The 19,877-nt window shown below is 41.6% G+C and overlaps 1 protein-coding gene across 1 annotated transcript in view; it reads left to right on the top strand.

The window, feature by feature from the left end:
• The first annotated feature begins 368 nt into the window (after nucleotides 1-368).
• The window catches only part of ntn1a (netrin 1a), a 54,153-nt gene continuing 34,644 nt past the window's right edge, over nucleotides 369-19,877 (top strand). The window contains exon 1 of the mRNA XM_061678639.1: nucleotides 369-1,383. Within this exon, the coding sequence (XP_061534623.1) occupies nucleotides 369-1,383 (1,015 nt within the window). The remainder of the gene's footprint in view (nucleotides 1,384-19,877) is intronic.

A 19,877-nucleotide genomic window follows, 5' to 3' on the forward strand; every position in this document is an offset into this window, starting at 1 on the left:
AATCAAATAAATAATCACTGTGCCCCAAAATAATCAAATATATTTTATTTATAACAAAAATGAAATAGATTCGATTGTCTGACGACGAAAAATAATCTAAAAGAAATTTTAAAAAATGTTTCACACGCACACATTTTCTCTATGAAAAAAAAAAAGCACATAGTGTGGCCGGCTGTGTGTCATCCATAAAGACTTGCTAAGCGTTGAGTCATTAATTGATGTGCACCTCTCTCCAGCAAACTTTCTCCCTCCTCCTCTCTCTCTCACTGCATGACCTCCTCCTCCTCCTCCTCCTCCTCCTCCTCCTCCTCCAGCAGCAGCAGCAGCAGCAGCAGCACTGCCACTTGTGGACCCGACACGCAGGGAACATGTTCCGGGCTCTGGACGCCGCGCTCGCCGTGCTGCTGGCCGCCTCCTTGCGGAGCACGGCGGGCGGTGGCCCGCCTCTGTTCTCGGCTCAAAGCTCCCCGCCCGACCCGTGCTACGACGAGCACGGCACCCCGCGCCGCTGCATCCCGGACTTCGTCAACTCGGCGTTCGGCAAGGAGGTGAAGGTGTCCGGCACCTGCGGCCGACCCGCGGCCCGCTACTGCGTGCTCAGCTCGGCGGACAAGGCGGACGAGCGGAGCCGCGACTGCCACACGTGCGACGCGTCCGACCCCAAGCGGAACCGGCCCCCGGCCTACCTCACCGACCTGAACAACCCGCACAACCTGACGTGCTGGCAGTCGGACAACTTCATCCAGTACCCGCAGAACGTGACGCTCAGCCTCTCCCTGGGCAAGAAGTTCGAGGTGACCTACGTCAGCCTGCAGTTCTGCTCGCCGAGACCCGAGTCCATGCTGATCTCCAAGTCCATGGACTACGGCAAGACGTGGCTGCCCTTCCAGTTCTACTCCAGCCAGTGCCGGAAGATGTACAACAAGCCCAACCGCGCCGCGATCACCAAGCAGAACGAGCAGGAGGCCATCTGCACGGACTCGCACACGGACATGTTCCCGCTGAGCGGAGGTCTCATCGCCTTCAGCACGCTGGACGGCCGGCCCTCGGCGCACGACTTCGACAACTCGCCGGTCCTCCAGGACTGGGTGACGGCCACCGACATCCGGGTGACCTTCAGCCGGCTGCACACCTTCGGCGACGAGAACGAGGACGACTCGGAGCTGGCGCGGGACTCGTACTTCTACGCCGTGTCCGACCTGCAGGTGGGCGGCCGCTGCAAGTGCAACGGACACGCGTCCCGCTGCGTCAAGGACCGCGACGGGCAGCTGGTGTGCGAGTGCAAGCACAACGCGGCGGGACCCGAGTGCGACAGGTGCAAGCCCTTCCACTACGACCGGCCGTGGCAGAGGGCCACGGCCCGCGAGGCCAACGAGTGCGTCGGTGAGTGCGTCTTATTCCATCTCCTCTTCCCTCTTCCCTCTTCCCTCTTCCCTCTCTCTCTCTCTGTCTCTCGCTCTCTCTGGAAGTACTCGCAACCTCATTTCATTCTTTCACATCTTGACTTGACTTGAATCGCTTTATTTCGGTCTGCAATTTTAAAGAAGAAAACAACCCATTATTATTATTATTATTATTATTATTATTATTATTATTCAGAATCCTCATTCTTGCCTTAGTCATAGCCTATTATACGCAGGAGTGGGATTTTTCTGGTATTTCTAACGTTAATATGAATAAGGTGATGATGATGATGATGATGATGATTGGGGTAGTAGTAGCAGTAATCAAACTAATCAAATTATATTTTACTTTGTATACTAGATATAAATCATTTATATACTATATGTAAATATATTTATGTAGTGTATTTATATAGCTTCTATATTATTTTAATACATTTTTCCTCATATTGCATGAACATTTAGAAATATGAATATTCATCAGGACTACGAAGCAGTATTATTAGAATATTACTATTATTATTTTTATGATTACTATTCTCATCATTTTTATTATTGGTTATTATAGTGATTTATAATATTCTGTTAAACTGTGTTTTGACCATTTTCTTCCTCAGTGACTGATGATGATGATGATGATTAATATTAGGAATATCATGATTATTGATGGGGTACTCATTATATAGCATACTTATCTACTGTATATATGAATATGCAGTGTATGGTAAAACATTTTCAACAGTCATTTCTGTTATGCATCCAGCCAGCCATTTTCTCCCCTGTTCAGGGTCACGGGGAGCTGGAGCCAATCATTTCTGATGTTCTATTATTATATATTTATTAGAGTTTTTCATCTGTTAACGAGCCATTTCCAGGAATCCCAAGATTATTTTTATTCAATTTGATGCAGGCTGACTATTGAAGTGGTTTCTTTTTTTTTTGTCCATCGAGGGAATCTTTCAACAATTACAAAACAAAGACAGTTCGAATTATTTGCTGCATTAAAAACACATGATACAACAAAAACAATAATCATAATCATAAGCGTAATCGTAATAATAATACAAAATAACAACAATATTTGGAAATTACATTAATCTCCAGAATGTTATCGTTCTCTGGTTGAGGGAGGCTTAAAATATTATTGCTAACTTCTTAATGATGTTTTTATGTCCAATAAGAATGGGCAATGATACTGTAATTTATGTCGTGATAAGACATTAGTTGGCTATTTTGCACAGGAAATAAAAGGACATTGGCTATAGGTCAACATTCATATGTGCCAGTAATTGGATCATTATTCATTCAATTTCTATGCCTATTTAATTGCAGTTCTTTGATATGTGCACCTCTGCCTGACATGCATAATATGCACGTGATTATTTCCAATTAGCAGTATATTTGTAGCGATCCCGGGGAATTTCAAAAATGAAAAACTGCTGTATTTTCTTAAATTTGTGCCACACCCTGCAGCAAAAAAAAAAAAAAAAAAAAGGTGAACTGATGAAATCGTGCTTGACAGTTCGCACACACGCTCACCACGTGACACACGGCAGGTGTTGAACATGCTCCTCCGTCTTCACGTGTGTTTACGCCAAAGCTTTAGAATGGGTTTGATTCTGGAGGTCACAATATGCTTTCTTAATACATAACCATACAGTATATGTACAATGTTAAAAGGTGGCTTTAATCTCTATGGTCGTTTGAAAGACAAGTAAAACATTGTAGTTATGGTTTCCCTTAAAGGGCCATTATCACAGTGGAACGATATTCAGTAAATGTATAGTCCCCTCATAATTTTTTTTTGCGATAACTAGTTTTGAAATATGATGTCAAGGAAAAATATTTCTTCAACTATTGTTCAAATTATAAAAAAAAAATAGTGTGGTCACAAAAAAAAGCAATCCCAACATTATTCATTTTGGAACGGATTTTAGCAATAAACATGAAGTAGCTGCACATGATTTGCTTTCACGGGCCACATAAAATGATGTGGAGGACCACATCTGGCCCCCGGGCCGTGAGTTTGACACCTGTGATTTAGAGTGTTCAAAGAACATTACATGCATGTTTTTTTTTTTTTTTTTTTTTTTTTTTTAAATGCACCCAGAGAAACCCCACACGAGCACATACAAAACATGCAAACTACACACAGGAATAGAATAGAATAGAACGGAACCCATGACCTGTGATCTGTGAGGCGCTAACCAGTCGGCCACCGCACCACGACTGAAATCATTCCTTTTCAAGGTGTTTTACGAATTATAATCTATATTTCCATAATATAATATGAGCACTAGCAACGTTATATATTTGTATACTCTCCAAATCGTGCGTAACAGATTAGGACCACACCATCCATTACACATGCTTCTCCAAAAAAATGATTCTTCAGCGTCTCTTTATTCAAGTGCACTTTACTGATTACATCCACAAGGATCTTGAAGGACCGTCGTGCACCTTGACCCCATCCCTGCCCTTTTTTTTTTTTTTTTTTTTTTTGAATCCATTTGGGTTATTAAATGTGCACAGTGCAGGAAAGGCTTCTAAGAGGAACTGCTGAGCACTGCCAGAGTATTGTACAGAAAAAAATGCAAATAAGTGGATTCATAAATAGCCAACCGGGAATAGGCAGGAGTTTCTTCAAAATTCAGAGCGTTTGAATCTCGTTCAAAACAAAACGGTGGTGCCTTAGGATCTTTTTTTTTTTTTTGCTTTTATAACCCAAAACATTCTTACCTAAAATCATCTTTCCCCATTGCAATGAACAGAAATGTCATGCATCTTTCCACTGATGTTACCAGGGTGCAGTACAATACATACTGTATGTGTATACATGAAGAAGACGGTCACAACTGCTCATTAAGCTGCAGTAACATACACAGGATAAAGAATCAGAATCATCTTACGGTACTGTATTTGAATTTCGGTCAAGATCGTCGTACTTTGAGAGCCAAGTAACGTTTGAGGTGTAAAACGTTTGAGAATCGCTGGGTTTAATCACCGATTAAGAGTTGTGTCTCGAGCTACGGTATATTCAAGCTCCATGATGGCAACAGCTGCTTTTTCAGAGCAACCATTTGTATAATTTCCCAGCAGAATTAGCAACAAGCTGCGCCACAGGCCTCTCGCAAACAGCCTGCCTACCACTGCTAATGTTCGGTAAAACAGTGCGCAAACCACGGCTTCACCGTTGCATACAGAAGACCGCTGGCTCGACTTTCCGTCAGCCGCGTGGGGAGCTAAAAGAGACGCGCGAAGGCCGAGCGGATCGTCTGCACAGCGGACAACATCAATTTATAAAAAAGAGCTGTAAACACAGAGAAGAGTGAAAATGGGAAGGATGTTTTCCTCTTGCTGGAAGCTACAGTGGAAATAAAGTCTACACAGCCCTACTCAAATGCTATTCTTTTTTTGTGGGTGATGTACAAATTCAATTTGACCTATAACCTGTACAACTCAATTTCAATTCGAGAGCGTAAGTAAAAATAAACCACTGAGATAAGTGCGCACGACCACCTAAGTGTGACTACGGCTGTGTTCAGAATGAACCGATCATATTCAAACTCATGTTAAATGGGAGTCAGCACACACCTGTCACCATTTCAAGTGCCTCTGATGAACAGAAAATGAAGTTCAGCTGTTGTTAGTAGGCTTTTCTTGACACTTATTTGCTTTCTAGCAGAATGCTTTGTCTTGGTCTGACAGTTGAACAGGGGTGCGTACACCTTTTATATCCACTAGTTAGTGCCTGAATGGATATGTTGATTTCTTAGCGAAGGAGCAAAATGCAGTGCAAAGTACAGATCAAGTCAGCTTGTACTCAGCTTTGTTTGACCGAAAAACGCATCACGGCAGCGCTTTAGAAGCTGGGGGATGCTGCTTTATGAAGCGCGCAAACATTAACCAGACCTGCAGCCACATCTGAAGGCTATCAACACAAGCACGGAAACCTGAAGACGTCTGCACAAAGCAAAGGATCATTTCTATTTCTGTGAGTTCCTATGGGAAAAATGGCTTCGAAATCCAAGCAACCGGAAGCTGACCAGCATCCCATCATAATTTATATATATTTTTGTCATTATTCTTTTTTATTTATAAAAAAAAAAAAAAAAAAAAAAAAAAGCATCCTGTATTTTATCATCTGGCTCAAACACCTATTGAACAAAATACTGCTGGTGATTGAGCACTGCAACTTTTACGACCCTGACGCGTGATCAAAATCATTTAGCATGAAATAAAAGTGGTGGCCGTTACAACTAGCTGCTTTTGTGCGGCGTGTGGACGTCTGGAGGATCTTGAAGCAATTAATGTCAGTGTTTTGGCAGGCGATCGCTCCCAAGCAGGAATTTTGGAGCTGTCAAGAGGCTCGTTCCAGAAGCAATTGGGTTTTGATTAAATCGAAGTTTTGCACTGAGGATCAATCCTAGCAGGGCTTTGAAATGGAGGACGAAGTTCATACAGTATGCAGTGCAGAGGACAAAAAAGCATTTGGTTCAATTTATGTTTGTGTTACTACAGCTTTTTACGATTCTCATTGCTCTTGACAAAAGTTAGGTAACAGTCCAACAAGACACAAAAATTAAATAAAATTCCACATTGAAATCCCTAAAATTGAATGTGTCTCTTCAATTTACTGTCTTTTTAGTTTAAAGGCGACACATTGTGAGTTTTTATCACAATTTAAAACCGTCTCCTAACATGTCTGGGACGTGCTTTCATCAAAATACTCCAAGGATCAACAGTTGGAGAACATTTGACAAATTTTATATTTTTTGTCTTGCTGAAATTAGCCTGTTTGAGAGGGCCCCATAAACTGCTGGGCCAATGGCAAGTGTTGATTTCATCTCCATGACGATCAGGGGTGGAGCTAGGGCGTTGAACAGGCAAGCAGACGTTTTTTACAAGCTGATCAAATCATTTTCACTCATGGAGGCAGCACTTCATTCATTAGACTCTGACACATGACTAAATAGAAATACGTTCGTCCACTGTGTCAACTACTTAACCGAGCCATCAAGTATGTGCCGCCTCACAGAAGCTAATGTTGTCAGTTACCGCTTAACTCAAACTCAACGCAGCTCTGCTTACTTTTTGGCTTTGACAAGATCACAAGTGAGTCCCAACCATGCGGCGCGAGGGCGTTTCCGGCATGACAGCGTTTCAGGCAGCTTGAAAGTGGCTGTGGACCTTTGCCCGGGCTTGCTGATCATGTTTGTGGGCGGAGAAATTCAGCGTGGGGGCGGTGGTTATGTAAATTAGCCTCACTTTTAAGTAACAGTAGGGCAGAGGTGCAGAAAGCTCCACTCACAGACATTTTCATAAATAGACCGATAAAAGATTTACTTGGGTGTATAATTTCATACTTGATGGGTGGACAGGCTCTCCAGAGACCCAAATACTTGGATACAAGCAACACGTAATGGAATCTACGTGTGTGAGTGTGTGTGTGTGTGTGTGTGTGTTCAGCCCAGCAATGGAACCTTGTCCTTGTTTTGGGGAAACAGTTTGGTAGGGAGCCAGACTGCCACTGAAGGAAACGTGTTACGTGTCACCTCTTGGCACGTTCCCACTTGTACTTGTCTCCTTTCCTTGGTGTTTGAACTCAACTTTTACAAAGGCCAGACCGACGTTGTTATTGTAAAGACACATTTTTACAATGCGGTCATCTCACCCATGGAAGATGCTGACAATAATTGTGCCCGAGAGGATCTTTGGCTCCATCTTTCTCTAATCTTGACATAAATCTCCAGGAACTTTTGCAAAATGTTTTTTTATGAATACATTAACATTTGATTGACATTGTCAGTGATTTGTATTTCATCATTCATCATCAGCAGCCACGAGTATGAAGAAACGTTAAGTACTGTAAAATAAAACTATAAAACTAAAATGAAATAAAACAACTCACTTTACTCGACACATAATGGAAAGGGAACAGGAAACAGTTTGTTGGCAAGCCTCTGCGGTCATTCTCATGCTAGCCATGAGCCATTACGCTGTGCTATATTCGGCTACTGTACATCCGCTTGGCATAACTAATTTGTATATGTAATTGGCATTCACATTGGAGCCTTGAACTCTCCATTGAAATGAATGGAAATACCATCGAAATTTGTAAAAAAAAAAAAAAAAAATTTTAATGAAAATTGCACTCTACTGTATTGTACTCCATAAAAACACACAGTCATAACATAATTTAATAGAATGTAAAGAATTTAACAATTTGTGCATCATGATTTCATGCTTCAGTTCCCATTGACGTTGTGCTCCTTCTGGTGTGTGCGCCTCGGCCACCAGGGGGCATTATAATACATACGTATATACACGAAAGAGAGGGTCTCAACTGCTCAGTAAGCTGCAAAAAATAGTGATAGTTTTTTTGCATTTGTATTGCTATATTGTCGGTCTACATGTGTTGCTGTACCGTTTATGTACAAGTTGTTGTTGCTTAAAAGAGTTACAACACCGTAACATCAATGCTAGTTTTGTAAGCCAGCCCATTGTGTTTTGTATTTCATGTTAGCATTAAACTAGCGGATTTTGGTCTGATGGAGTTATGTGGTTTGGTTAAACCGAAGTTTTGTTTGATTTTCTAGGGATATTTGGACAGAACATTTTGGTTGAAGTCCAAAGTGTTCCACATTTGATGTATTTGACTTGTGAGCTTCCAGGCAATTCATTTCTACATTTTGAATGAAATGCATTTTGTTCAATATTTCTGCCACTGTCAGTCAAAAAAAAAATGGCCAATCTCATCAGCATTTTACATACAGCTCTTGTACTGGATCACATGAGATTATTTTGTGGCATTTCTCATTGTCCAACTACATATGTGAAGAAGTCTATCTTTATAATGTAAGCTGCTTGTGTGTTAATGACAACTCTTATGCATACAAATGCCCAAACAATGACTAGGATCCACTTGGAAAATCAGCCGAATTGCTGCAAACTGTTAAGTCCAAGGCAGTTTCATGGACACAGTGTGCACACACACTGATATTCTGACATTATATCATTAACATGTGTAATGAATAAATTGTGTGAATGAGGTGGTTTGGCGGGTGTTGCATGCATGCTGTGATTTGGCACAAAAAGTGTGTGTGTGTGAGAGAGAGAGAGAGAGAGAGAGAGAGAGAGAGAGAGAGAGAGAGAGAGAGAGAGAGAGAGAGAGAGAGAGAGAGAGAGAGAGAGCTCCAGACATTTGTGTGTAATCAATAGTCAGCGCCAGATAACAAGTAGATGGGGTCACACTTAACACTTAACAAGCACCGTAACTTTCACTCATTATCTCTATGAGGGACCCTGGCCGGCTTGAAATGACACAATTGCCACATTTATAGCTAAAATAGGAAACAACTGTTTTACCCTCCAGATCTACGTCACGTCAAAGCAACTAATAGGCTACTTGTGCTGAGTCACAAACACATGCTGAGTACCTAAGGAAGCCAATGAACGTACTTGTGCAACACAAACATACCTTGTATGTGTTTTAACATCATGGGCTCTATTTTCAAGACCGGCGAAAATCCGGCCTGGTAGTTTTGCAGACCGGCGCACCCCGGCGGATTTGTCGACAGCCGACTTCATTCGCTGCCAATCAAAGAGGCTCCTCTCATTCCCTTTAAATGTGACAGTCAGATAATGTAAATTCTTAAATACACTATGAGCTGCTAATAACCGCAGGTGGACCTCACACAGGTGGACCTCACGTATCTATGTCCGCACTCAATCATTCGTGTGCTTTCCCCCAAAACCCCTTAGCTGTAAAACAAATATAATATTGAGGATAATAATGAATTGACACACTCAATAATGAGCAGACACACTCACAGCACACACTAAAAAACGAGCGGCAGTGGCCAAGCTTGTTACAGTTGTAACTCTTGTGGCTCAAACAGCATCGGCAGCACTGATAAAAATAAAACAGTTTGACGCAAGGTCCGAGCCGCTGACAAACCTCTGCCCGGCAACAGTCGCACAAGTCGTCGACGGGACCACCGAGTGCGAGTGAAAGACCGTCGGGACCGCGAGGCCGCTGCTCCACGCAGCTACGTGTGATTAATGGCTGGATGAGGTTACAGGCGGCGACACCGTGCTGTTGCTTTAGCTTAACACTCTTCGTGTTATTCGAAACAACACACAATCACACACACACCCCACACGCTTTCCTTTTGGCTCCACAAGCACAACGCACCCCACTCAAGTCAAATAATAACAATAGGAACTAAATGATTAATACTTAAAAATACTACTGGTAGTACTACTACCACTTACACTACTTTCAGTACTACGACTATTACAACTAACACTTCTATTACAACTATTTGACTTATTCATACATCTCATGCAACCTCTACTATATGTCTAACTTTTTTTTTACACTGCTCTACTATATGTACTATAAATACTACTACTTATATGACTTCTACTAGTACCTCTACTACTACTACTGAGTGTACTTCTATTATTACTACAACTAGTTCGACTATTTCTACCACTACTACTTCCATAACACTGCTTCTTATTCTGCTACTTAGACCAATATTTCTGATTCCAAGACTACTACAGCTACTTCTACTGTTAATACTACTTCTTTACTATTTATACTATTACTGCTACTGCTACTACTACTACTACTACTACTACTACTACTACTACTACTACTTTATCTACTACTTAGTCTGGTACTTTTTATACTCCTACAACTCTCTTCAATTGCTACTACATATACGAGTACAACTACTACTACCTTTTATACAACTTTACTACTTTTACTTCTGCTATTAATACTACTTCTTATGGCACCTCTACTCCTACTTCAACTACGACTAATTCTACTATTTGTGTACTACTTCTACCATGACTAATTTTTAAACAACTACTATTATTTTTACTACTTCTGCAACTACTTCTCATAATACTGCTTCTACTCTTACTACAAAATCTCCCACTACTACGACATAATTTATTTATAGTATTTGTACAACTACTATTTCTACTTCTTTAAATACTACTTCTACAAATACTGCTACCTATTTTTCCTCTACTACTTCTACCATTTCTAGTACTATTGCCATGTACATTAATTTCAGCAAAAGCTTTAAATTAAACATTTATATTCAATAAAGCAGCACTCTCATTCAGCTTTTTTTCCCATAATATTGTATTTTTTAAAACATACAGTAATGACATAATTCAATAGAATGTAAAGAATTAAACAGTTTCTGCCACATTTTTTGCTTCGATATAGTGGAAATTGTGCTGCTCCTTCTGGTGTGCACGTCATGGCCACCTGGGGGCAGTATAATACAGACATACAGCTATATGCATGAGATGTCACAACTCGTAAGCAGCAATAATAACCGTTCTTTGCAGAAGATGAAGAATATTTGTGAGTTTTGTTATTTCATGTGTACGTGTTGCTCCACCGTTTGTGTTCAAATATCTGTTACAGTACCGCAAAACTGATTTTATTTGTTACAGTAAATTTCAATTGGGAGTGGCAATAAAAAGAACTGTTTACTATTTGCCAAACTGCTGGTTGTTGCAAAGTGAGTTGACTTCACTGCCACCATGCAGCGCTCGTATGTCAATGTTTTGCTCTCAAGTCAAGGCAAAACATCAACCAAATGGCGATATCTCAAAAAACCCATACATGGGACCACTCAGTTTTCAAAGCACCACTGTACTGATCGTGAGCATCAGAATGTAATAAGCCAAAATATATCTCGCAAGGTCTGCAGATAAAAGTTTTTCCTTACAAGCGTAGGAAGACATGAACACACACACACGCGCACACACACTCACACACACACAGAACATAAAGCAAATGCATCTGCGACGCATCAAACTTTCATTTTTGCGTCAAACAAGCTGACTTGGAAAAAAAAAAAATACAAAGTCATTGGAATTCCTTGTGTGTGATGGTGAATAGCTCCGGCTAATTTATTACCAATGGCTTTGTCTTTCCCATATAAGTCAAGGTTCAGGGTTGTGTGTGTGTGTGTGTGTGTGTGTGTCTCATCACTTCAGGTCATGAGGGCTTTTTTAACGCCCAGTCGGCATGGATGCCTTCAAGTCCTGGTGGTGTTTGTGTGTCATCCATGTAGTTTGCTTTTCATGTTACAGTTGCACAAAGAGGTCGCGGTCAGCAGAGGTCAGCACCGGATACCGACCCACACGCTCGTCATCGACTGCGGCACACGCACGCTGCTTGAAAACAAGATGTGTGTCTCCATTCTGGTGAAATACATGACTGCTTGCATCATTTTGGTTGAACTGGAATGCAAGTTGTTTTGGAGTTTTTTGGGGGGTTGGAGGCGAAAGTTTGCCAGGTCATCTCAATTTGCCAGGGGTGATCCTAGGTTAATCCATCACTCATTAGCTCGCACAGATAGCGACACATGGTAGGGTGAAGGGGTGGGATCTCATCAGTGTTCCTAACCCCCTCCGGCCCCCTACTCGTTCTGTCTTTGTCCCACTCTTTTCCCACTTTTCTACTCTGCTCGCTCAATACTGAAGTTACGGCGCAGGGGTGCGCAAACTACGGGCTGTGGAGGACCCGCGACTGCATTTGATAGGGACCACCATACAATTCAAAAACCCGAATAAAACCTCAGAGGAGCTATTTTTTGGTTTATCTCTGCTTATTCAATAAATGTTGTGTTTAAAAAAATGCTTTTATTTTCTAATGCAATTGCAATGGGCGTCAATTATCTGCGGATTTTCGCTATTCGCCGTCTGGGCCGGTCCCTATTCCCTGCAAATAGTGGCGGTCCACTATACAACAAATTGCACAATGTGATAGTTATAAATTGAATGTATATTTACATAATACATTACATTGCCTCATACCATATTGTTAAAAAAAATATATAGGGCCAGCGATCATGTACAGTATCCCTCTTAACTTCTTAAACAATGACACTGAAATCAATGACATGAGTTTTATTCGTTGCAGAGCTTTCCAGTTTTTGGGGCAGAACATCGAAAAGGCGATCGACCACAAGTTATACAGACTTTGGGATGGAAGAGTTTAATAAAACAGCTGGAATGGGTGGTCTTGCCAATGAGTGTTTTATAGATAAACATCCATCCATCTATCCATTTTCTGAGCCGCTTCTCCTCACTAGGTTCACGGGCATGCTGGAGCCTATGCCAGCTATCATGGGGCAGGAGGCGGGCTACACCCTGAACTGGTTGCCAGCCAATCGCAGGGCACATACAAACACCTATGGGCAATTTAGAATTGTCAATTAACCTACCATGCATGTTTTTGGGATGTGGGAGGCACGGAACGCAGGCAGGCACGGGGAGAACATGCAACCTCCACACAGGCGGGGCCGAGGATTGGTCCTCAGAACTGTGAGGCAGATGCTCTAACCGGTTGTCCACCGCCGCCTAGATAAACATGGACCATTGAATTTGTCTGGGTGAGTGAATTAAATTAATTAATTAACCCCAAAATAAAAAAAAAATTTAACTTTTAACATTAAAATAAATGTAATTAAATTGAAAGAAAATTGAATTGAACCCCCCCCCCCCCTCCCAATAAAAAAAAACTAAAATAAAACCAACTGCATAATTATCCCATTTTGCTCGGTTCTGTGTGAAAGTCACAGCTGAAAAAAAAATGCTGGCTTTACTGTTATGACTCGAGCCCCTTTCACATTCCCTGTGAAAACTGGCTTTTCCCATTTGCCAGTGGGCTTTGTGAAAGTGAATGACACAGAATGGGGGTGCAAATGTAAACTGAGAATTTTGGAGGTAGCATCAGAGCATGTTACTGTGTGAAGATCCTGCCTTGGCACAGGCGAATAGGGCGCAACACATATGTGGAATCTCTGTGAAAGAGGCTCTCGAGAGGAGAAAAAAAAGAAATCTACGCTGTCTTCCTTTTCCCTACTCTTTCCCTCCATATTTCCCCTCCCCACTGCCTCTGCATCCCCCCACTCCTCTTTGGGGACAAAAGAGCCAATTAATTAGGCTCAGTGTCCAACAGAGAGCAAGATAGGAGTTTAGAAATCGCTGGCTTCAGCTGATTGAGCTTCTCCGTAGGGCGGTGGGGTGACAGGCACAAGAAGAGAGGGGAAGTGAGGCAGGGCGGGGGCGTAATAACGACGGAAGAGAGGGGGTTTTTACTCATCGTGCTACCAGTGAGCGTTATTTAAATAACTTCCAGTGCTGCTTCTGAGTGTGTGTGTGTGTGTGTGTGTGTGTGTGCGTGCGTGTGTTTGTACATGTGTGCTAATGTGTGCTTTTAAGTTCAAGTTTCCCACATGAGTCCCTGGTTGCTTCTAATAACAGTGTAATAGGGTCCACACCAGAGGATGACAACGTAAACAAAGGAAACCTAATTACGGGGCTGGGGCGATAAGGAAATTATAAGGAAATTGAGTCATTAAAGGTAATATTTGTCTTATGAGATAAAAGTGAGGAGTCACTTCCAAAATGGAGAGGGTGGCCAGATTGTGTCTAAAATGAGGCGGAAACCTGGCTCTGGCTCTCTTGAATTCAGCACCTTTTAAGTGAAAACCAGTTTGGCTTTAGAGCACAGTCATGGACCCGGTGGAGGGAATATCCACGAACAGAGACAATAAAGAATTCACCACTGGCAGGTTTTATAGACTTTTGATCATGGTATATTAATGAAAAAAAAAATAGAGAGATAAATACATACGAGGTCTGACATACAGGTGGATGAAAAGTTACTTGATGACAGATTTCAATATTTCATCCATCCATTTTCTGAGCCGCTTCTCCTCACTAGGGTCGCGGGCGTGCTGGAGCCTATCCCAGCTGTCATCGGGCAGGAGGCGGGGTACGCCCTGAACCGGTTGCCAGCCAATCGCAGGGCACACATAGAAACAAACAACCATTCGCACTCACAGTCACGCCTACGGGCAATTTAGAGTCTCCAATTTAATGCATGTTTTTGGGATGTGGGAGGAAACCGGAGTGCCCGGAGAAAACCCACGCAGGCACGGGGAGAACATGCAAACTCCACACAGGCGGGGCCGGGATTTGAACCCCGGTCCTCAGAACTGTGAGGCTGACGCTCTAACCAGTCGGCCACCGTGCCGCTATGTGCAATTTAATAATGAATATTCAAATTAATTAAAGATCACTTATGGGGTTACCAAAGGCTCAATGTTGTGCCCCTAAGTATTCATACTATATAGTAATGATATCTGTAATATCTCCAAAGCTTTCAAATGTCTAATTGCTGATGATGCAACTCTTTAACTCAGGGGAAAAAAACTTAGAACAAATTCTGACTACTGTGGAAAATGAATTAAATACACGCAAAAATTGGTTTGATATTAATGTAGTATCACTTAATTTAATCAAACAATTTTTTGCACTGTACTGATTAAAAGTCCTGATCAATTCCACTGAAATAGAAAGAGTATACGAAAATAAATTCCTTGTTGTAATAAACTATGTTGAAGGTCTCATATATAAATTGCAGCCATTCAGTTTTGGCACCTTCTATACAAAACAGCGACCTTGAGGGAAAAAGGTAGAAGAACGACAGCTTTTACAGGTAGTGAAGGTTTCTGTTATGACTCTGAAACTACCTCCCAAGGTGGCATATTGCCAGCTCATTCCACCATGGTGCCAGTCATACAGAACAACAACCCAGAAATGTTGATGCGATTCATACAGCGCAACAAAAAGGACTGAAAACATTTTAATGTGGCCATGTCAGTTACAGATTCAACAATTCAAAATTAACATTAAGTCCAAATGTGGCCAGGGTATGAATCATTTTGGCTGTACTTGTAAGCAAGTCCACATTATGGGTTTTTAGTTGAACAGTTGTGGTTTTAACCTAGACAGACAGTATTGGGTTTCTGCAAAGGTTTTCCAAAGCAGTGGGCGGGAAATGAAATGAACCCGGAGTCCCAATAACAAACAAGGTCAGTAGAAAAATAAAGAATGGAGCGACGGCAAACAAAGATAGAAAGAAGGAAAAGAATAACAGTGGCCAGTGTATGGATGCTGACCCGATTGAAAATGACACCACTTGCGCCAACACACTGGAGGTTCATATTTGACAGAAACAAAACTGCACTTTGGAGTACAACACAGACAGATGGGTTGAAACGACGTCTTTTACAAATGTGACGCAATGATGTTGAAAAATAAGTGTTGACATGTCAATGCATTTTTTATACTTTTTTTTAAATTCTTATCAGATAATGCTTAAGTGGCCTATTTGATAATTGCAGAAAATGTTTTTGGCCTAAAAAGCTGAACAATTATTTCGTAGTTACTGTCAATCTGCTGCCAGAGAAAACAGAGACAACTATTTAAAACACATGGAGGTTGATTTTACATAGTCACTTACAATTAACTGTCAGTGTATACTGGTCACTGTACTTGGATGGGCGTTTAACTTTAGAAAATGTTATTTACCCACTGATTATATGAGCTATTTGACATTTAGTTTTTTTTTTTCATTCAAAGATGAATTTAATTCCAAAAGGAAAATGCTATTTTGAAGTCACAATTTTGCAACTTTTGTTGTTTTGTGTTATCAGCGACACACAGGCCAGAATAAATATCGGTTTAAAACAGGCAACAAAAACAATTACACAATGTCTGTGGAGTTGATTACTTTTGGCAAATGAAAGGGATTTTAACAAACACCACCTTTCAAATGATGCATTTTAATTGTGACCGTGTGCATTCATTTCCTAACTGCTGATGGCGGCTCTATGATGCCACTGCCTTTATTTGTACAAATAATTATTTGAAATCACTACTGCCAAAATATCATCCCTGGACACTAATCACTGTTAAATGTGACCGTTGCCATTTAATGCAAGATCATTTGAAGTTCTCTGAAAGGCTTTATGTTTTGGAAGGAGCTGCTGTTTTGGTCAGCAACAGAGTTCAAATAGGCTGAGGTAATTACGCTTACACATGTTTTTAGTGATGGGGGAAAAGGAAGATGTCTACTTGAAGCACAATACCTTAGTCTGTACACTATCTGAGGACATATTGTAGTTATTTTGGGGACACCTTGTATATTTAAAATAAATCAAATTCATCCCTCCAGGTTCCTGGTTGAACTGGAGCCTATCCCGGTCTATTATTGCGGAAATGCATCGTTCTATTTGGAAGAATATATATATAGATATATAATTCACAATGTGAATTTTGCTGCTAAGTGATACATATAAAAATACAACTACGATCACATTTTTGGTGTGACAAATCTGCATTTTATTGCAAAAGGCTACATTTCCCCTTCTGTGTTGAAGCCATTTGTTGATTGTGGAAAAGAGCACGCCTCCTTTCACTAATGGCTTTCCTGCAATGACTCAATCACAACGAGGTTTTGGGTTTCCGAAATCAGAACGGTCTTCATGTTCCTTCCTCAACTGTATCCTTCCTGCCCAAGTCGCAAGTGTCACATTGGGTTACGGAAAATGTGAAATACTACATACAGTTTTCACTACTATTACGACTAAGGGCTACTTTTCCAAGTACCAACAATGTCCTGTGGTCGTACACTGTGGTGCCTTGATTTTTGCTGGCAATATTTAAATTGGTACTGGGCACAGGGAAACGCAGTAAATATTGTTGTGGAGCCAAAATATCTCCTCTCCATCAGTGTCAGAAACAATCTGGATGAAGGTAAACCGGCTGCACCCTGCAGAATTCCGGTTCCGTTCTCACACACTGATGGCTTTCCTTTCGTAAAGCGAAGGATGTTGAGGAATTCAGGGGAGATGGTGAGTCCGATTTGAGAAGAATATGGAGGGGAAAATGTAAGAGCGATAAATGTGTCACAGAATGATTTGTGCTATGAGGTTTGAGATTTATGGCCCCTCGGCAGCTTCCTGGTCACTCCTACCCATCTCGATGTATGCTTGACTTAGTGGCAAAGATTCAACGATGTACAGCTCGCGCACACCCTGACCTTTAGCTCTTCCATGAAACAAGCTTGTAAGATATGATTAGTGATTGCAGGTACTGATTTGTCTTGACTTTCTGACTAACGGTATAGAAAACCGTCTGTCCAACCGACTGAAATCAACTGTCAGCTTGTGAAATGGCAACAAAAGCTCGCGTGCCAGCCAGTCGACGGAACCTCAAACCATTAAACCCTTAGTCAGTGGGATTTATTTCTTTTCCTTTCCATTTCAACGTGTTCCTCTGTGCCTCTTTGCAAAGATTTACAGAGCTATTTGTCTCTGTTGCCACAGTACCACTTACGAATGACATCCACAGTGGGGAAGGGACAGTTGGCCCCTGGTGGAAATGAGAAAGTGGGCTAAACTTGACGTTTGGTACCGTTATTTTGCCTTTCTAGGTACCAAAATAACTGATCTGTACTGCTTTTTGTCACACCACCGTCACGGTACAAACACATTGTTATGGTACCTAAAGGGGATCAGAATCAGAATCAGAATCATCTTTATTTGCCAAGTATGTCCAAAACACACAAGGAATTTGTCTCCGGTAGAGATACTGCACTTGTGACTAGTCTACGGAGAATTCACTTTCTCCTAAACAAAGAATTTCTTCTTGTCCAACTGTTCCATTCTACAGAGTTGAAATTTGGAACAGAATTTGATGCTGCGATCCAATCTGAAGTGAACTGTACGGAAATGTGCCCTAAGGGAGGTTTCAGAAGCGTAGTAGCTTAGAAATATGACCTTAACGAAGGAGTCTCGGTGGACTGATTGAAGTTTGAAGAATAATTCAACTTGCTGTGCTTGGTCCTGGTGCGGTTGTTAAAATGAGCCGACACTGGAATACGGTTGAGTCGTAGTTGGGCCCCCGGATTCCCCCAAAATTGGAAGGTGTCCTGGATGGAGGATTTCATGCGATTATCCGGAGTTCGAAAGAAATTTGGAGCATTAGGAGCAGTTGTTTTATCTACACATTTCTGCAATTACAGGGCACTATTGAATAGTTACTACAGTTTGGTGTTTTTATGGTGAGTCATCAAACCTTGCTGCTATGCTCTGCCCACACGCTATCAACCAAATAAATTGCCCTTGATGGTTTCTTGAAACGAAAATGGCCAACCTCCAGGCGGAATCGGTATTAGGGTTATTTTCTGTCCAACTTTCCATTGGGCGCTACTCAGTGAGTTTTAGGGAGTCGTGTTGGGGAACCCTAAGATACATAGCTTTTCACTGAGGTACACATAAAGTTGTTGGGCATGTTGAGGTTACCAAAACTGAACAATAATTAGCGATTCCAAGAGGGTCTTCACCCTGCCAGGTACTTGGGCCTTAATGATGAACAAAGAAAGTAACCTAACCTAATCAAGAGATTTAGAGATTTTTCAGAAGTCCATCCTTGTCAAAATTTCTCATACGTTACAAGATATTTTGTCCAAAGTATATTTCATCAGGGTGTGGTAACCATAAACGCGGCAGAAAAGACATCCAAGTAAGCATTCCTATCTTGTCCCTAATCCCAGACTCATCTGTTTATCCTCAAGGATGCGTCAATCCAATATGGGAACATTTCCCAAAGTAAAGTAGGGAGTGTCGCCTTCCCACAAAACATTCTCTGGCTTCCTGTAGGGAGAGAATAAAAGAAGGAGCTATTCTGACCACAGTGAAATGTGCCTTTTCTCCCCAGAAGATCATTTGAGGAACATCTGAGGTCTTTCTTTCCTGAGGGACCAAAACTAATCTAATCCCAACATGTGGCAATTTGACATTAAAAAGAATCTGTCAAACCATGCTGATGGCTTTACCGCTTGTTATCAGGAGAATATAATATTTTTTATAGCCAATCCACATTAAATATGATATTCGATGACAGGACTTACTCAGTTCAGAACAGATCACTTTAGAACTGAAGGACAATTTACTAAACAATCACTGAGGAGTCTCATTATCTTATGTTTGACTTTTGTGTCTGACCATGACCTGGATGATCAGGAGAATCTGCAAACGCGTACCTCGATGTGATGTTAAAACATGCATGCCAAGTTAATTGAGGGTTAGATTCCAAATAAATTGTCCATAGGTGTGAATGTGAGCGTGAATGGTTATTTGTCTACCGTATTTGTGCAATGCGGTTGTGTGGCAAACAGTCCAGGGTATACCCCGCCTCTCGCTTAAAGTCGCCCGGGATCACCCTAATGAGGAAAAACTGCGAAAGAAAATTGACAGATGGATAAATACGGTACGCCATTGTGAACGCTAAGCACGCCGGACCAAATGTGTGCACCGAATATTGACCGACGAGTGTGAACAGACTGTGCGGTCTTAGTCCCATTATTGGCTGCGCACCAGAACTAACCTCAACCCTTAAACGCCTATCCCTAACCCTGACCAAATGTATCCACCATATATCCAGATTATCATCCGACAAGTGTGAACACAGTCTGCGGTCTTGGTTCCATTGTTTGCTGCACACCAGGCAAAAACAGACGAGCAAGATCACCAGCATCCATTTTAACCTGTCAAGTGTGAAGACAGCCTAAAATCT

Source organism: Phycodurus eques, chromosome 6, assembly GCF_024500275.1.
Source record: "Phycodurus eques isolate BA_2022a chromosome 6, UOR_Pequ_1.1, whole genome shotgun sequence".
Classification (NCBI taxonomy): domain Eukaryota; kingdom Metazoa; phylum Chordata; class Actinopteri; order Syngnathiformes; family Syngnathidae; genus Phycodurus; species Phycodurus eques.